Source organism: Leiobunum rupestre, chromosome 10, assembly GCF_980474605.1.
Source record: "Leiobunum rupestre chromosome 10, qqLeiRupe1.1.hap1, whole genome shotgun sequence".
In the NCBI taxonomy this organism is placed as follows: domain Eukaryota; kingdom Metazoa; phylum Arthropoda; class Arachnida; order Opiliones; family Sclerosomatidae; genus Leiobunum; species Leiobunum rupestre.
The window spans coordinates 40,892,820-40,909,870 of NC_143393.1; the positions used below are offsets into that span (position 1 = coordinate 40,892,820).

At 34.8% G+C, this 17,051-nt stretch overlaps 1 protein-coding gene and 1 non-coding gene across 2 annotated transcripts in view; one reads left to right on the forward strand and one right to left on the reverse strand.

Annotated features, from left to right (window-relative positions):
- Positions 1-17,051, reverse strand: part of LOC149925872 (integrin alpha-PS2-like) — a 78,267-nt gene that overhangs the window by 23,135 nt on the left and 38,081 nt on the right. The window contains exon 4 of the mRNA XM_090160219.1: positions 11,379-11,499. Within this exon, the coding sequence (XP_090016345.1) occupies positions 11,379-11,499 (121 nt within the window). The remainder of the gene's footprint in view (positions 1-11,378; positions 11,500-17,051) is intronic.
- On the forward strand, positions 8,304-8,376 carry TRNAK-CUU (transfer RNA lysine (anticodon CUU)). The gene has a single exon. It is a non-coding gene; the product is annotated as a tRNA-Lys (tRNA).

The following is a 17,051-nucleotide window of genomic DNA, read 5'->3' on the forward strand; positions in this document are numbered from 1 at the left end:
ATATTTAGAGGAAAACCCTTAGAAGTTAGATTTTAATGCTTTTCTTAAAACTATAGGTCACAATTAATTTTCTTTTAATTTATTAAAAAAAACTACTCTAATATTATATCAAGAATGTGTTTATTTATACTCAGGGAGAATGAATATGTCGAGACTATCGACGGACACGTTGAGGCCCTAACGCTGAGGGGGTGGGGGGAGTATAAATAAATACGTTCTTGATAATATTAAGCCTTGTTTTATGTACAAACTATAAACAAACATTCAACTCGCTGAAAATACGGCGTAAAATAAAACAATAGTTTTTTATTTTCTCAATTTTGTTTTTAGATTTTGGTAGGATTTCAGGTATTTAAAAATTGGCCCCTGTGAAAGGATCGTCTCCACTGTCAAAGACGTTTTTTAAATATTGTTAGTGTAACTTTATTTCCGATTTAAAAATGTATATCGTTTTATGCTTTAAACTGCTCGCGGATCCAGAAATGGATTCCTCCCTGTTTTAAAAGGGATTTGTACATCACATCGTGGGTAAATAATAGTAGTTCCTACCTGGATATATCACTCTAGCGTTCCGCGTGCATTTCCTAATTGTTTGTTACGGGTTTTGCCTTGTACAAGGCTACGTGTTACGGGAGTTACGGAAATTATCCGTTAACTTCGCCGAAGCGGCGCTGCTGTCGCAAACGTCATTTGCTTGTCAGGTTTTTTCCAAGTGATATATCCGGTACGAACTACTTTTATTAATCCAAGATCACATGGAGTTAATAAATATTCATTCATTCATCGGTCTGTAATAATTCTAATAAGTTTTCGGTGCAAATAAATAAGGACGAGACACGGACATAAAAGCTAGGCCAAGAGGATGTCTACTACCCTGTTCATTTTCGTGAATAGCGATGACATCGACAGCGGAGTCTTCCTCGAAGGCCTTGTCCATTTGATTAGGTTACTGGTAGGACGTAGCTTATATTACATTTATCTGGAGGAAATATCTGCGCGAGAATTTCTGGGGGGGATTCTTCGTGTTATTTATTTTGCCTCTTTGGGGCTCTCAGGATGAAGATAGCTCTTGACTCATCTTCCAGAGAACACCCGTTTTCTTTCGTTTCTGGAGTTTTCTCTGTCATTCCCTGAACGCGATGTTACTTCTGAGAGTAACGTTGACAGAAGCTAAAATATGACCGATCTCTTTTCATTTTGTAGAGGAAGACATCTATTTTAGGCCTATTCACACGATTCAACATTTTTGCAAAACATTGGACAACACTGCTAGCAAACTGAGTCGCTACGTGCAAAAGTGACATAATTACCAAAAGTGTGACAATCCCTGTACTTTCGTATGCTAAAGGTTTAATGAATGCTCGACTCAAGATCGACCACATAAAAGACTATTTATTGTCGCCTTACTTGATATTTTTTTAGTCTATGGTATTATATCGTAGGTAGAGGGCGATATCAACTCCACAGAACGACGAAAAATAAAAAAATACACTAATTTTGACCAGTGCTACTTAGTTCCTCACTAGGAGGCGTTAATTGTTGGTTTTGACTTCCTTCCCTCCCCAAGGCATACTTTTCCTTCTCCCGTCCCAACTTGTATTTCGCTAGTAACATTCATTAAGAAATAGGTCCGACTGACACACTTTTGGTACGTGCGAATGTAGAAAACATTTAAGGCTAATATTTTTCCGCAACTTTGTTGGTGAGCGTAGTTTTCAACTTTTGTTCACACACTTGATCAAAGGTAAAGCTAGTGGTCCACCGTCCATCCGAGGTTACGTAACCGTATGTAGATCGTAAAATAACCGAAAGAGGGCGTCCATTAGTTTTGTTGAAAATCAGCGTCTACGGATTAGCATGAGAGATAATGGACGCGCGCTTTTTGAAACGTAAATAAAACGCGGATAAAACGTCAGGCGACGTGGAAGTGACGTAACGCTTGCGATACGGTTACGTAACCTCTGGTGGACCACTAGCTTTAACCGGCGAAGACAATAGGCGCTTCAATCATGGACTGTAAATTAAGAGGACAGGTATTCGATACCCTTCCACAGTGCATTTTATTTCTCCCCGCGTATCAATCAGCTCGAGAGACTCCGAGGGAGTCTTGCAAGGTCGTTTGTACCACGTGATCTTAAAATTTCAAAATGGCAATCTAATGCGGTTGATATTGTTACGTCATTTTTTGCGCTTTATATTTTAGTAATTTTTAATTTGGGTTTTTTGATTCCATAAAAACTATCAATTGATATTTAGTATATCATATTTAATCTGTAAAAACGTGAAAAAATACCTTTTGGCGTAAAAATGTACTTCGTGTTTATCTTTTTTATTTTTTCGAACAGTATCGTCCACTCTTACTTGTTTTTTTTTTCTTTTTTTTCAAATAACCTTGGACGACTCCCTTAGTGCGATTGGTTTACGGGGGCTAAAAACCAGGCTTTTTACCGATCCTCTAAAATTTAATATCCATGCTTCAATTAAACATCTTCAAGGAAATTGCACTTTAAAGACAGTAACTTGCAGGTCATTTCCTTGAAGATGTTATACTAAAGCGTCTATTACTAGTAATTCTTTAAAAAAAGATATCTTCTACTACAAAATATGTCCAGTTATATTAATAAAGGTATTTAATTTTTAATATAATCATTTAGTTTTGTATAATCATAAGGATGTGTAAGAAAAGTCTTTGATTTTCTATATTTGGAGCTAAACCTCATTAATAAAAACCAACTAGGTCTCACTAGAAATTTTAATAGGCGCGAAGGTACAGCTTTTGGGTCTTATGCTACTTTTGGTGTTAGCCATACAAACGCATTTGTTGACCCAAGTTTTAAAGAAAGGCCTGTTTTGGGAACCGAGACTTAAATAGATTGAAATATTTAAGTATAATAATTTTTGTGTACATCTTTTCTATTGAACAAAATTAAATGGTTAACCAAATCGAAACGAGTCTAGGTGGCGTAAACGGCGATAGCTTCTCCGAGCTAGCGCCTATGATCTAGCGTCTGCTACAGTCATATTAAATAAACTTATCAAAATATAAACAAACGATGTAAAAGTTATTTTAAAATGCAGGTAACATTATTTATGAAGTCCAATTTACGAATAACGATGATGAAAAACTAATAGCGTCTGCTTTAGCCGCTACCTATCTAGGTAAGGTTTCGATGGCGAACCGAAGGGGGGGCGTAGCGATAGTTTTCGATTGCGTGAAAATTGGGCTATAAAATGAGATAAAATTTTGACAATTTTTCGAAAAAACATTTTTAACAGTGTGTTAATTTCCATATCAGACGTGATATAACTATTTAGATTATAATTGGTTTTTTATTTTAATTAAAATATACTTAGAAGAAAATTTATCAGTGCCCAGTAGATGGCGTACACGTTTGCTTAGTTTCCAAAACTTTAATGAAACTTTTAAAGATTAAATTTATAAAGATAAAAATTCAAGGCGATTTAATAATCGCGCTACTAATTAGCTGTGTTTGTCTAGAATTATATTATACTATTCCAGTGATGTGCCCAACCACACAATCTCTGGTACGACGTGTATTTTTGACATTCGTTTTACGTGGGCTCTAACAGATGGCGCCATTGTCTTCGCGTGGGTGTTAAATTGACGGCTTTTTCGGTGGGAAGACACCCAGCTGAGATAGCGGAACAATTTACAGTGACTTATTTTATTTCTAATGGAACTTTTGGGGGGAAAATGCGATCGGGCAAATGTTTAGAAACGTATAAATAAAAGTTACGTTACACGCCTCCAACTTAGAAAAGAAATAAAACTGCCATTTCAATAAATTTGTTATGGTTTTAAGGGGTGGTATTAATTCGAACCAAGATAGGAAGGAAAAGTGTAGGATGACCCAAGTGAATAATACTTCAAGCTTTGTCATTTGACGCTTCACAGGAAGTGTAACAATTACCATAAGTAACGTAACAAACATAAGTTACATTTATCTATTAGCAATGGGCTCACTTAATCCATGTGAGTTAAACTAAGAGCTTTTTTTAAACCTTGGGATAATGGGTTTTTCAATAAAAACCATAGTTAAAAATTAATTTAATTTAAACCAGTATTTAAAAGTAAACCAGGTTCAAACTATAAAATAGCGTGGTTTTTAAGAATAAAAAACTTTGTTCCCAAACTCTGATAAATTCGTAGCTTGAACGTGGGTGTGGCCTATTTTCGTTACCATGGTAACGAGTTTTAGTCGGAAATGACATTAGTCTGAACGTCTATGCTGGTCGTGTGATTAGTTTATCGCAGTTCAAATGGTCACGTGGAGTTTGCCTCGTGATTTGTGACCATATAGATAGAAAATAAGTAGAGGCCCAATGAAATCTGAGGGTTTGTTCCGCGCTGCTATCCCCCTTCACGAGCTATGCGTTATAGGGAAGAAATACGTGGCGCCACAAACGGCCATCTAAGAAACTAAACTCCCTTTGTGGCAACCAGCTGGGCTCTACGACGTCATTGCAAAGTCCACGTAACTTCTTAAGACTTGTGTATATAGTTACGTGTAATTTGCTTTCAGGCGACGATTTCTAGTTCCTCCAGAACGGTGTGGTGGCGCTACGTGCTTCTTCCCTATAACGCATGCCACGGGGGGGGGGGGGGGTAAAATTTCCATAACAGAAAGCAGCTCTTTTTTTCCCCTGTCTGCCTCTACTTATTTTCTATCTCTATGCTTGTGACGTAGTAAAATGTCATGGCGGCCGTTTTAAGGCGGAACTTAGCTATGACGTGTGCCAATGTCGCAACGAGCAAGGAGATAATTAGTTGAAGTTTATAAACCATAGAAAATATAGGAGGTAATGTTTTCAATAATATATTAATTAATTTAATAATTCGTAGTGTGAAGAAAGGATTCAGTAAACGCTTTACTCATGACATACTTATTGTAATTACGTTACTTAAACAACAATGTAAAACAATAACTTCCATTTATCACGAATTGTTTTGTAAATCGGTGACGCGTTAAAATTTTACGTGGGCCCTTAAGCCTTGCGTCATTAGTTTCTGTAGTCACTGACTGTAGTGTTACCATGTGAACTCGCAGCCTAAAACTGCCATCTGTAGGTGGTATCGCGAAGCTTTTCGATAGGTACAAACAACCTTAAAGCAATACTTTACTCAACACAGTAGAGCACCCAGTCATTCACCCATTGAGTTGGGAATATTAATCTAGAGGTCCAATCAAAACGTCGGATTTCAGTATTTCACGAAACAAGTTTTTAAAAAAATAAGAATACTGCCGTCTGCTCCCAAAGGACGAGAAAACTTTATCATTCTACTCGTGGTTGCCGTCTATCTCTCAATTGTTCGTTCAAATAAGACGCGTTTTCAGGCAAAAATATTTTTATTTCAAAAATAATGGATGGCGCCACGAGTCATATTATAACGTTTTTTCGTCATATTAGAGGAGACGGCACATTCGTGATTTTCAAAAATTTGTTTCGCGGGTAGCAGGTTTGATTGGATCTCTAGATTAATATTCCCAACTCAATGCATTCACCCAGTGAGCCCTCGCTGAATTATGTAATGAAACATAATGCAGTGAAGTAGGATACGCGACGGGACAAAACTAACTTTAGATTGAACTCATCGATTTAAAGTGCGATAATCAAATCTGTACATTTTTGGAAATCAACTAAACACTCGATCTAATTAAATTAAATTATATTAATTAAATTAATTAAATACTTAATATTAATATATATTTTTAATATTAAATAATTAATTTTTATTAAAAACATCAAAAGTAAGATTTTTCCTTGGTCAAAAACATAATCTTTAGAATGCGCGTAGAAACCTCCTACTCTACGGTAGTTATCAACTACGATAGGTGCTACTATAGGTTAGACGAAGCTTATACTACCTTTTTATACTCAAATATATCTGAAAAATAAAACTTATTTTAAAAAACTCAGAGCCTTGTCAGAAAATTGTATTATGATATTTTAAAATTCCCACGGTTTAAATTATCTTATTAACAAAGTCTACACCACTGGTTTGGTAAAACGGGTTAAATTTCCCAGTAATTCTACTAAGAATTAGGGTAGAGTAGCGGTTTTTTTAGTTTTCTGGATAATATCAAAAGATAGGTCTGTCAAGACGTTTCCAAGCCATAGCCCGGGTTAGGCCCCTCAGAGTATAAATAACACATAGCTGTCACTTGACACTGTAGATAAGCTTTAGCCGGCCCCTTACATATAGTTTGTCGTAACTCTCTGGTAATAGCGTCAAGTTTGGGGTCTTTAAACGGCGAAGATGGCCTTTTAAAAGTGAATTACTTTTTCTCGTTCACCCATCCTCGTTAAATTAAAGGAAGTGTTGTCCAAAGGTTCGTTTTCAATTTTTAGGCCGGCGTATCATAGATGGCGCCTGAAGTATACTTTGATAAGGAGAGCGATTTCTTAAATTTCGTTTTTCCCACGGTGTAGAGGGAATATATATGGAAGCTTTCCTCGCTGTCGGTTCTAGGAATATGAAGCAATCGGGTTTAAACTTAAACTTAATTTTAAAATTAAATGAATATTTTGAATTAAATAAATATTAAAGGAAAATTAAGAATTAAAGGAAAATTAAGAATTAAAGGAAAATTAAGAATTAAAGGAAAATTAATAATTAAAGGAAAATTAAGAATTAAAGGAAAATTAAGAATTAAATTATAATTAAGAATTAAATTATAATTAAGAATTAAAGGAAAATTAAGAATTAAAGGAAAATTAAGAATTAAAGGAAAATTAAGAATTAAAGGAAAATTAAGAATTAAAGGAAAATTAAGACTTAAATTAAAATTAAGAAGTTATTATTAACTTAATATTAATTAAAATTAATAGTAAAATGAGTATTAATAAAAATTAATAGTAAAATGAGTATTAATAAAAATTAATAGTAAAATGTGTATTAATAAAAATTAATAGTAAAATGTGTATTAATAAAAATTAATAGTAAAATGTGTATTAATAAAAAATAATAGTAAAATGTGTATTAATAAAAATAAAAATTTGTATTAATTAAAATTAATAATAAAATATGTATTAATTAAGATTAATAATTAAATTGGTATTAATTAAAATTAATAAAACATTTGTATTAATTAAAATTAATAAAACATTTGTATTAATTAAAATTAATAAAACATTTGTATTAATTAAAATTAATAAAACATTTGTATTAATTAAAATTAATAAAACATTTGTATTAATTAAAATTAATAAAACATTTGTATTAATTAAAATGAATAATAAATTTGTATTAATTAAAATTAATAATACATTTGTAATAATTAAAATGAATAATAAAATTTGTATTAATTGAAATTAATATTATATTTGTATTAATTAAAATTAATAATACATTTGTATTAATTAAAATTAATAATACATTTGTATTAATTAAAATTAATAATACATTTGTATTAATTAAAATTAATAATAAATTTGTATTAAATTAAATGAGTAATAAAATATTATTAGTTATAAATAAATAAAAATTAACTTAAAATGAAGAAATTGTTATTAACTTAAAATGAAGAAGTTTTTATTAACTTAAAATGAAGAAGTTATTATTTACTTAATATAAATTAAAACTAATAATAAAATGTGTATTATTTAAAGTTATTAATAAATTTGTATTAATCAAAGTTATTAATAAATTTGTATTAATCAAAGTTATTAATAAATTTGTATTAATTAAAGTTATTAATAAATTTGTAATAATTAAAATTAATAATAAAATGTGTATTAATTAAAGTTATTAATAAATTTGTATTAATCAAAGTTATTAATAAATTTGTATTAATTAAAGTTATTAATAAATTTGTAATAATTAAAATTAATAATAAAATGTGTATTAATTAAAGTTATAAATAAATTTGTATTAATCAAAGTTATTAATAAATTTGTATTAATCAAAGTTATTAATAAATTTGTAATAATTAAAATTAATAATAAAATGTGTATTAATTAAAATTAATAATAAATATAATAAAATATTGCTACGAATATAGACTTAAGAGCCGGACTATATTTCGCCTTTGGGCAAATTGTTCATTATCCCAGGGGATGGAAAATAAATGCTATTTTGGTATTTGTATCTTAGGCGCTTATCGGAATATATCCCCTCCTTTTCTAAACCGTGGGCCACATTGCTCCTGTTTGAAAAAAATTAAATTTATGTTTACGGAAATCCTTTCAGCTGTTGGTTTTTCCACGCCAAGATAATTTATTTTATTATCGGTAGAAAGATGGGAAAACCTTTAAAATTAAAGCAATTGCTACGCTTATAAGCCCGGCTAGCTCAGTCGGTAGAGCACGAGACTCTTAATCTCGGGGTCGTGGGTTCGAGCCCCACGTTGGGCGCTAGTTATTTTTTATTATAATAAACAAGCCTTTCGCTGCTTTATATATCGGTTTTAAATATTAACTATTTCACAATAAATTATGCGGGTTGATTTTATTATGAGATGAAAACTAAGTTGACGTAATCAGGTAAGGTTTGTTAAATACGCGCAGTCTATCTAGATGGCGACACCAGTATGAAATTTTAAATAAGTTTTTTTTGCTCATATTTAGGTCGAATTTTTAAAGTTGGTATTTCTTAGAAATAAACAACAATTTGTTCATTCCCGTCAAAACGTTTGAATTGGCGCCATCTACTACCAATTAAAAGCACCAGAGTGAAAAGGATTATGTCCCTCTAAATGTTGGTTACGCTGTACACATTCTGGGAATCGGAATTCATGAATTTTCCCCGGTTAGTTCGCCATGGGGCTATTTCCAACCAAATTTGGCGGTATAATATCGTTACAGGCGTTATTTTTCTATTGGTGCGCCATCTCTATTTGCGTTTCAGACCTATATTTTTTGAGTATTGCCATTTACTCTTCTCCCTTTTTCGTTTTTTTTTGTGCGGTGAAATTTTCTCCTCCTTTTTCGTTTTCTTGAGCAGTGTAAATTTCTCGTCCTTTTTTCGTTTTTTTTTGAGCGGTGTAAATTTCTACTAATTTTTTCGTTTTATGAGCAGTGCAATTTTCTCTCTTCCCTTTTTCGTTTTTTTTTGAGCGGTGCAAATTTATTCTCCCTTTTTCGTTTTTTTTTGAGCGGTACAATTTTCTCTCCTCACTTCCCCTCTTTTTTGAGCTGTAATATTTGCTCTCCTCCCATTTCGCTCTCTTTTGAGCGATGCAATTTTCGTTCCCCCCTATTCGCTCTTTGTTGAGTGGTGATATTTACACTCCTCTCATTTTAATTTAACCCTTTTTATTTTCGCTCAATATGAGACGATAGCGCCCATATCAGGCATTTTATCTCTAATTAACCTCGTTCCCGATTCGATAAAACGTTGTGATGAAAAAGACCATTTATGGAAGCGAGGAAAGTTGATTTTACATTTAGTAAAATCGAACGCGTCGGTCTATATTAAATCAAGCTTATTGTAAGGTTGTAACCTTACGAGGGTTAAAAAAGGGCCTCCCTTCAACGCCACTAGAGGGCGGGACGTAGTGCGAATATAAAAAGAAGTGATTCAACTATAAATAGAAGACTCCCTCCAGCGATTGCCTTTTAAAAGTACATCGAAACAATGGATCTCTGTATTAAGCGGAAGAACTCCCTCACCAATGGTCCGGGGTGACGCGTTTTTATAAATTTCGGCTGCTGGGAGACTAGGCCGTGACGAAAGGATATGACGATGATGAATTAGTTGTCTGCTCTGACCCCGAGACCCTTCGCGTTCCCTAATACTAAACCTTACTTCGTTGTTCTATTTGAAGCGTCGTCCGCACTGACGGGATTCGAATACCGGTGTCAGATAAGGTCGTTTTAAGAGACTGGGGTATTTCAACGTACGTCCCGTGTTCATTTTTGAGAGCTTTATCGAGAGCTTTGTATCGTAAACAAACTTTGACCGACGGGAACTAGAGTCTAATTTTTCTTGACCTGTTGTTTAGGGGGACTGTTTTGGTGTATAGGAACAGAAGTACGTCATGTATATGTTACTAGAAGTATCCATGAGCCCTATAGTGCTAGCGTTATTTACTTGTAACGTGTACCTTTCGCTGCATTTTTCGAAGTCATAATCAGATTAAAATAGTTTATAAATGAATAAATATCTTTAAGTTATTTAATATGTACATTTAGAATCGTTTCGCGGAGTAATACCGGCATTAAATGTAAAGCCGTGATGCGGTTAGTGTTGAAATTAGCGGCTATAGAGTAGTATCACCTCGTAGCTTTGGCCATGGCTGCCATTTTAGGCGCGTTTTTTTTCTCTATAGGAAAAAGCATGGGTGACGTTGCGTGATGTAGCACTGACACTACTCTATTTAAAGCTGCCAAGAAACTAAACGAAATTCTATGTTGTTATTAAGTAAAATATACTACAATTTTAAATTGAAAATTAAATTTTATTATATGAACACTGATTTGAAAATTTAATTATATGAAGTTTGCTATAATTTATGAGACTAAAATTTTAATTGAAATTGTGTTTTAATACTTGTGGATACTTCTCTTTTCTGGTATATGTTATATACTTCTGATAAGACTTTCGAATATGTTTATGGATTAAACTTAAGCGGCGTTCACACTAAAGTGACTAGACACTTTGGAACCGTTTTGAAACGGTTTGAAACGATCAAATTAAACATTTTCGGTGTCTATCGACTCGTATTAATAGGCATACGATAAATACATTCGACACCACATTTTACATTTCGATCTCTCAAACGGTTTTTTATGTAATTAAAAAACGACTTCATTATATTTGTATATTTAATAAAATGATGATATTTACAATGACGGTCCGACTAGTTTAGTCGTGCTTAGCATGACATTCTCTGTTCCTGAGGATGTAATTTACATCCTCAGGAACTAGAGGTCGGGGACGGTTAATCATTATCCATGTTTAAATTAATTTTTTTGGGGAAAAAATGTAAACAAAGAAATTTACCGGTTAATATTTCGGAAAATGATTACATAACATGTATTATTCGTAAAATTTTAGCTTTTTATCGAAAAAAAACGTCGTTTTTCCGATTAATTTTACAAATTTATCAAAAAATTAATCGGATAATACAGAAATATAAATTACTTGATCAAAACGTTTTACGAATAATTTTGAGAGCTTTATCTATTGAATAAAAGTTAACCATCCCCGACCTCTAGATGTAATGTTAAGCACGACGAAACTAGCCGGACCATCATTGTAAATATCATCCTTTTATTAAATATGCAAATATAACGAAGTCTTTTTTTAATTTCATAATAAACAACGCATATTGCACTTGCAACCACCTAAACCTTTCGAAACGGTTTTAAGACGTTTGAAAGTGTCTAGTGTGAATGCGGCTGTAAAGACTTACAGTTTTTGCACGGTGAGTATTCTTGAAAGCCGCTGAAGGATGGTCTCGACGTCCAACATGTTCCCACTGGCTCCCGACGTTTCTTGTTCACCGAGAAATACACGTAGCGTGGCGCGCATGCCTGCAAATAAACGAGAACCACTTAACATTGAAAACCACCATTTAATGGAAACCGTTGACTTCACTTTCAGCGAAGCAAAACTATCGTTGCCTCGAAATCGGACACTCGCAAGCGTAAGGGATTTTGAATCTCAAACTTATTTCAGAAATCAGAAACTGATTTTTGAGACATCGAAGTAAGATTTTCATGTTGATTTTTGGTATTTTAGGCTGATTTTGAGATTTTGCAACTGATTTTCGTCCGGATTTCGTGATTTTCTGGTTGATTTAAGAAATTTAAAAATAATTCTTCTATTGGATTTTTACGAATGTCGGACCCTCGGAACCTATTGGTACAGATCCTTCAAGCGTAACGTAAAAATATCTACAAGTAGTCATATCAACGGCTAACTGATCAGGTTATTTAGGTCGTTATTTTGAATCTGTTCCATAGCGCCTAATCCCCTTCGACCGAACCCAATCCCATTCGACCGAAAAAGCCGCACTTTGGCGGATTTAGGATTCGGTTTTATCCGTTTCAGCATCTGTCAGAACAGCATGCAGTGTTACCTAACCCAAACCTAACCTAACCTAACCAGGCAATTTTTAAAGTGGTCAAATAAAATCCCGTTATGCAAGTAGACAAATCCACCTCTATTTGCTATACGTTCCATTTCAACAAATTGCGAACTGAGCGTACCATAAAGGTATTACGTTTTAACAATAAATACTTCAAATTTTATAGTATTAATAAAAAACATTTAATTAAAAGAAGACCAAAAAATGGTTTCCAACAGACTAAAAATATATTAAAACGCTTCCATAAAAAATCAAAAGGAGTAGAAAGAAAAATATTTTTTTCGCGGTCGCTCAATTGTGAATATTGCATCGGTCGATTAGAAAAATACAAAACCCGCCTTTGGGCTAATTTCATCAAACACATTGGCGGAATTCGGTCTAAAGGGAATTCGGCGCTATGAGAAGATACCGTTATTTTCAGATATCTGAAGACAATCAGTTAGTCAGATAAGGTTATTCTTTTATATTCCCCTCAGTCAGCAATCTTATCTCAAATTGAATCCCATTCATTCTCTCAAGTAACTTATCTGAACCATAAGACTTATGTCTGAACTGATGCGCTATAATTCAATTCGTCAGATTCATTTATCTGAACAGTTATCAAAGAGCTCTAATATGTACTGTATATAATCTTCTGGAAACCAAATCAGAATAAACAAATTAAAATATTGAAATTAATTTAATCGAATGGAATGTAAGATCGGTAACTGTGAAGAATCTGAAATCTGCTCAACTTATGTCTGTCGATTTAGGATGATTTCCAACTGTATCAACTATCCTGATGAAATCTGAGCCATGATAACACGACTGAATTAGAGTGAGTGTGGTTGAAGTGATTGGTTCTTCTCCGACGTCTTTCTGATATCATTGAGACTCAGACCACGTTAACACTATCGCCTTAAAATAGTTTGCATTAACAGTTTATCTTAATTTTAATTCAAACCGACTTGACCGTTGCTTGAGTATCACTATAGTGTAGAGGATATTACAGACTTTGCAACGAATTTATGAACTATGCACATATTCATTTACGTAGAAAATCACTAGCCTTTGATTCTTACATTGTCTTTCGTAAATTACAGGGTGTTTCAAAAGGTTATGCAAAATTTTTAAGGAGTTGTAGGGCGTGAGTTGAGAAGTATGCCTGTTTTTCCCCATTTTCCTACGATGAGTTAAAAGAGCGCCCGAGAACTTCAAAGTGTGGCCTACTAGCCCCTGGAAGTAGGCCGCAACAAGAGCCAAACCAAGTAGCAGGAAAATGCGAACATTAAGGTTTGCGTTAGTGTGATAGGTTGAAAAGGACTTTGTAAACCAATCGAGGTAACCAGCGTAAAAAAGTAAACTTAAACAGTATTTAAAGTTCCTGCTGCTTGGTTTGGCGCTTGTTGTAGCCTACTTTCAGGGGCTAGTAGGCCACACTTTGAAGCTCTTTTAACTCACCGCCTACAACTCCTTAAACATTTTGCATAACCTTTTGAAACACCCTGAATATCTAGAACACAAGGTCTGGCCTACAGTTGTGATGTAACATGATTTAGAACTAAATGATGAAATTCTAGGCCTAAAGCTAAGTAAAAAGCATCGAAGTAACAGGTCAAATCTTTAATCAGAACTGAACTTTAAAAACGATATACAAATATATATATGCGTGTTAAATCAAACACCTCACGATAATAACAATAAAAAATCGATCTGTTTCAGAGTATTAGATAAAGAAGGAATGAAGTAGACGAACATATATTTTAGGGAACGGGCGCTATTTACTTCAACACTAAATACTCGTGACAACCTTCTTAAAGGGAATATAACCTGCAAAGCAACCTTTATCGAAGACCCCTTCAATTTTTCAAACTTCCCTGTATAGTGGCGCCAAACATTTCTAAAGCCAAAGGCGAGAGCGGCCAGAGCTGCAAACGTTGGTATTCCACACCAAATACCTGAGGTTATATTCCCTTTAACGCCTGCTTCCCCATATCGGAAGTAAATGAACCGAAGTTATCGAAATAGGGCTCAGAATCGGAGGGCGTTTTCCTTATGAAAATCGAGTCAAATAAAAGCTAATTTCCATCTCCGTCTTTTGACGCGATAAATTGCACTTGGGAATTGTGGGTATAGCTATTTCTATGTATAAAAAATGGTTTCATAAAAACAAAAACGTTTTTCTATTTCGGTCTAGGAGCGCGCAGAATTTCAAATTCGAGGTAAAATTTTAACTACATAAGGAAAAGGTCTCCAACATGGGGAGTATAGCAGTCTGATAACTTCGGTTCATTTACTTCTGCCCATATTAAATCAGCACTTAATTTCTAATTATAATATTCCTTAAAATGCTTTTTTGGGCCAACTAAGGGAAGGTAGGCTTCTCTTCCTACCCCATTCGTCACAGTTCTGTGAATAGAATGGTTAAACACCTGAATAAGTACCTAACTGCGTTACTATGAATCTTCTCGCGTATCTAAGCTACTAGAACCAAGAATGTATGTAGGTGAACAGAGAATATGTTAGCAGCATCCTGTTCATTCCCTCGTGGAAAACCACGGTCCTTCGTCTTTCCTCAACCAGTAAGGGGTAGACTAGTCTGTACAATCTCTCTCACTTGTCAGTGTAGGCGGAGGTTACCATCCGGGAATCACGAAAACAGAAGCTACATATTCTCCGCTAACCCGAATGATACTTGGTAGGACTAATTGGTGTAGTCTTTCCACGGCCGAGTGGAAACCCCTTTTAGGAATTGCCTCCAGAAATGTCATTGTTTATTTTGGCTTCTTGGCTGTGCTGGCAACGAATTCGAGAGAAATGAACGACAGACGGAAGCTGAGTTTCATTTTAGGACCAAAAATCGACTAAATGAAAGTGGTAATAACCAGGCCTGTGCGGGTGCTCGAAAATTGCAAGTTCGCGGGCCCGAGTCTTTGTAAAACTTAATTTAAGGACGACTCGGACATTAGTATTATCATGAATATATCTAGCTATGAATATACAATAGCAATAGCCTCTCTAACCTCCCACTAAAATTTAGGTGGGGCTTATCTAGTCACGTGATCAATCACATCTGCTCCAACCGAGTGAGGAGCATGCCGTCATTTCCTTCAGTCTCCTGATTGGCTGAAAACGCTTCACTGGTCTCGAAAGTTGCCACCCAAATCAAATCGACATGATAGAAGGGCTATATCGTAGGGTTGGATATTCATAGCTAGATATATTCATGGTATTATTATTGTGATAGTGACTAGAAAATTGGAAATAAAATGAAGGACGAGAACACATTTTAACCTAGGCTTAGTCACGCAGCCCCTGTTTTGACAACGGCCAACCCCGATCGCTGAAGCGCGTTATAGAAGTTGGCAGTGCTATGACGAATTTCCGGGAATATTTTAACAAGCTAGCTAAGACCAAACCAATTTATGCTATCGCCTATTCTTGAATGCATTTTTGATTTGATATCAATCACGTTTCTACTTGATTTCAAATCTTTAGTGGAATTTTCGTCTGAAATTGTTCATAGCCGAATTAAATTAACCATCCTGAAATCAAAAATAGTTTTTAACAACATCCAAACCGTCCTTAAATATTAATTTAATTGGATACACGAAATCGGGGACACTCGTTATTACTAACGATTTTTTTAATTTATTTTGGGAAATCTTCGTCAGTTTGCGAATAAAAAACCCCCACCTGTTATTTCTAAATTAAACTTGGTCGAAATTTATTTTGGGTTCGAGTCTTTCAGAGTTTGAGGGGTCCGTTGGGACAGCTCAACGTGGTGCGGGAGATGGAGCGAGCACTGACTTAAACCGTTGGCGGGAAGTTGACGGTATACCGAGAAACCGGAAGCAGGAGGAATTAGCGAAGAAAAATGTTTCTTGGCAAGTTAGCAACAACACACTCTCGTGTGTCCAAAAGTGACAAAAGATCCAAAAGTGTGTCAGCTTTACCTATTCGCCTGTAGCAATACTTTCGCCTCGCAGCCAGAGGAGCCGGGTTCGATCCCAGCTTGTGGCACTGGGTGAAAACTCCTTCCGCGTTGAGTTTGGAAGTTCTTTCCCCACTAGTTTAAGGGGTTTTCCCCCGAGCTCTTCGCTTTCCCCTTCCATAAAAACTTGTTGAGGTTAACGTTAATAGTGAGTGTAGGGAGCTGTTGGCTCGCGTGGCATGAAGGGCTTGCCACCACCCTCCTGCGCATCGTAACCCGGCCACCCGAATTAATGGCTTTAAAGGGAATATAACCTCAGGTATTTCGTGTGGCCCACCAACGTTTGCAGCTCCGGTTGCTCTTGCCTTTCGCTTTAGAAATGTTTGGCGCCACTGTACGGGAAATTAGAAAAATTGAAGGGGTCTTCCATAAAGATTGCTTTGCAGGTTATATTCCCTTTAAGTCAATGGCTTTTACGTTTTTGATTTAATATTTACACCAAAAATATTTATTTCCACGTATAAATCAATTGATTCTCTTCTTTTAAAAATTAATTAAATAATTAATTAATTGGCTTTAAAAAGGTCAAAACGTTTTTAGGCAATAGAGAACCTTAGACCAAGAAACACAGGGACGTCGCGCGGTAGATATTTCGCGCTAGAAGCTTCGTTGCGGCTGCCTATTTCCTATTTATCTCGCGCTGTGTCGCTAGTAGCGAAGGTGAGTCAATGTTTATTGGCTATTTGAGTCACGTGCACAGCCCTACAATCTGTCAGCACGTGGCCTGCAACAGCGTGGCTCCAAAAAATGACATTTCTTGCAGGTTTTTTAATATTTGTGTCCCTAGAATATTAAAAAATATATAAAATAATTTAAAAATATGTAACTCTAGCTGATTCTTTAAAGGGAATATAACCTGCAAAGCAATCTTTATGGAAGACCCCTTCAATTTTTCCAACTACCCTATACAGTGGCGCCAAACATTTTTAAAGCCAAAGGCAAGAGCGGCCGGAGCTGCAACCGTTGGTGTTCCACACCAAATACCTGAGTTTATATTCCCTTTAAAAAACGTGATTTTTATC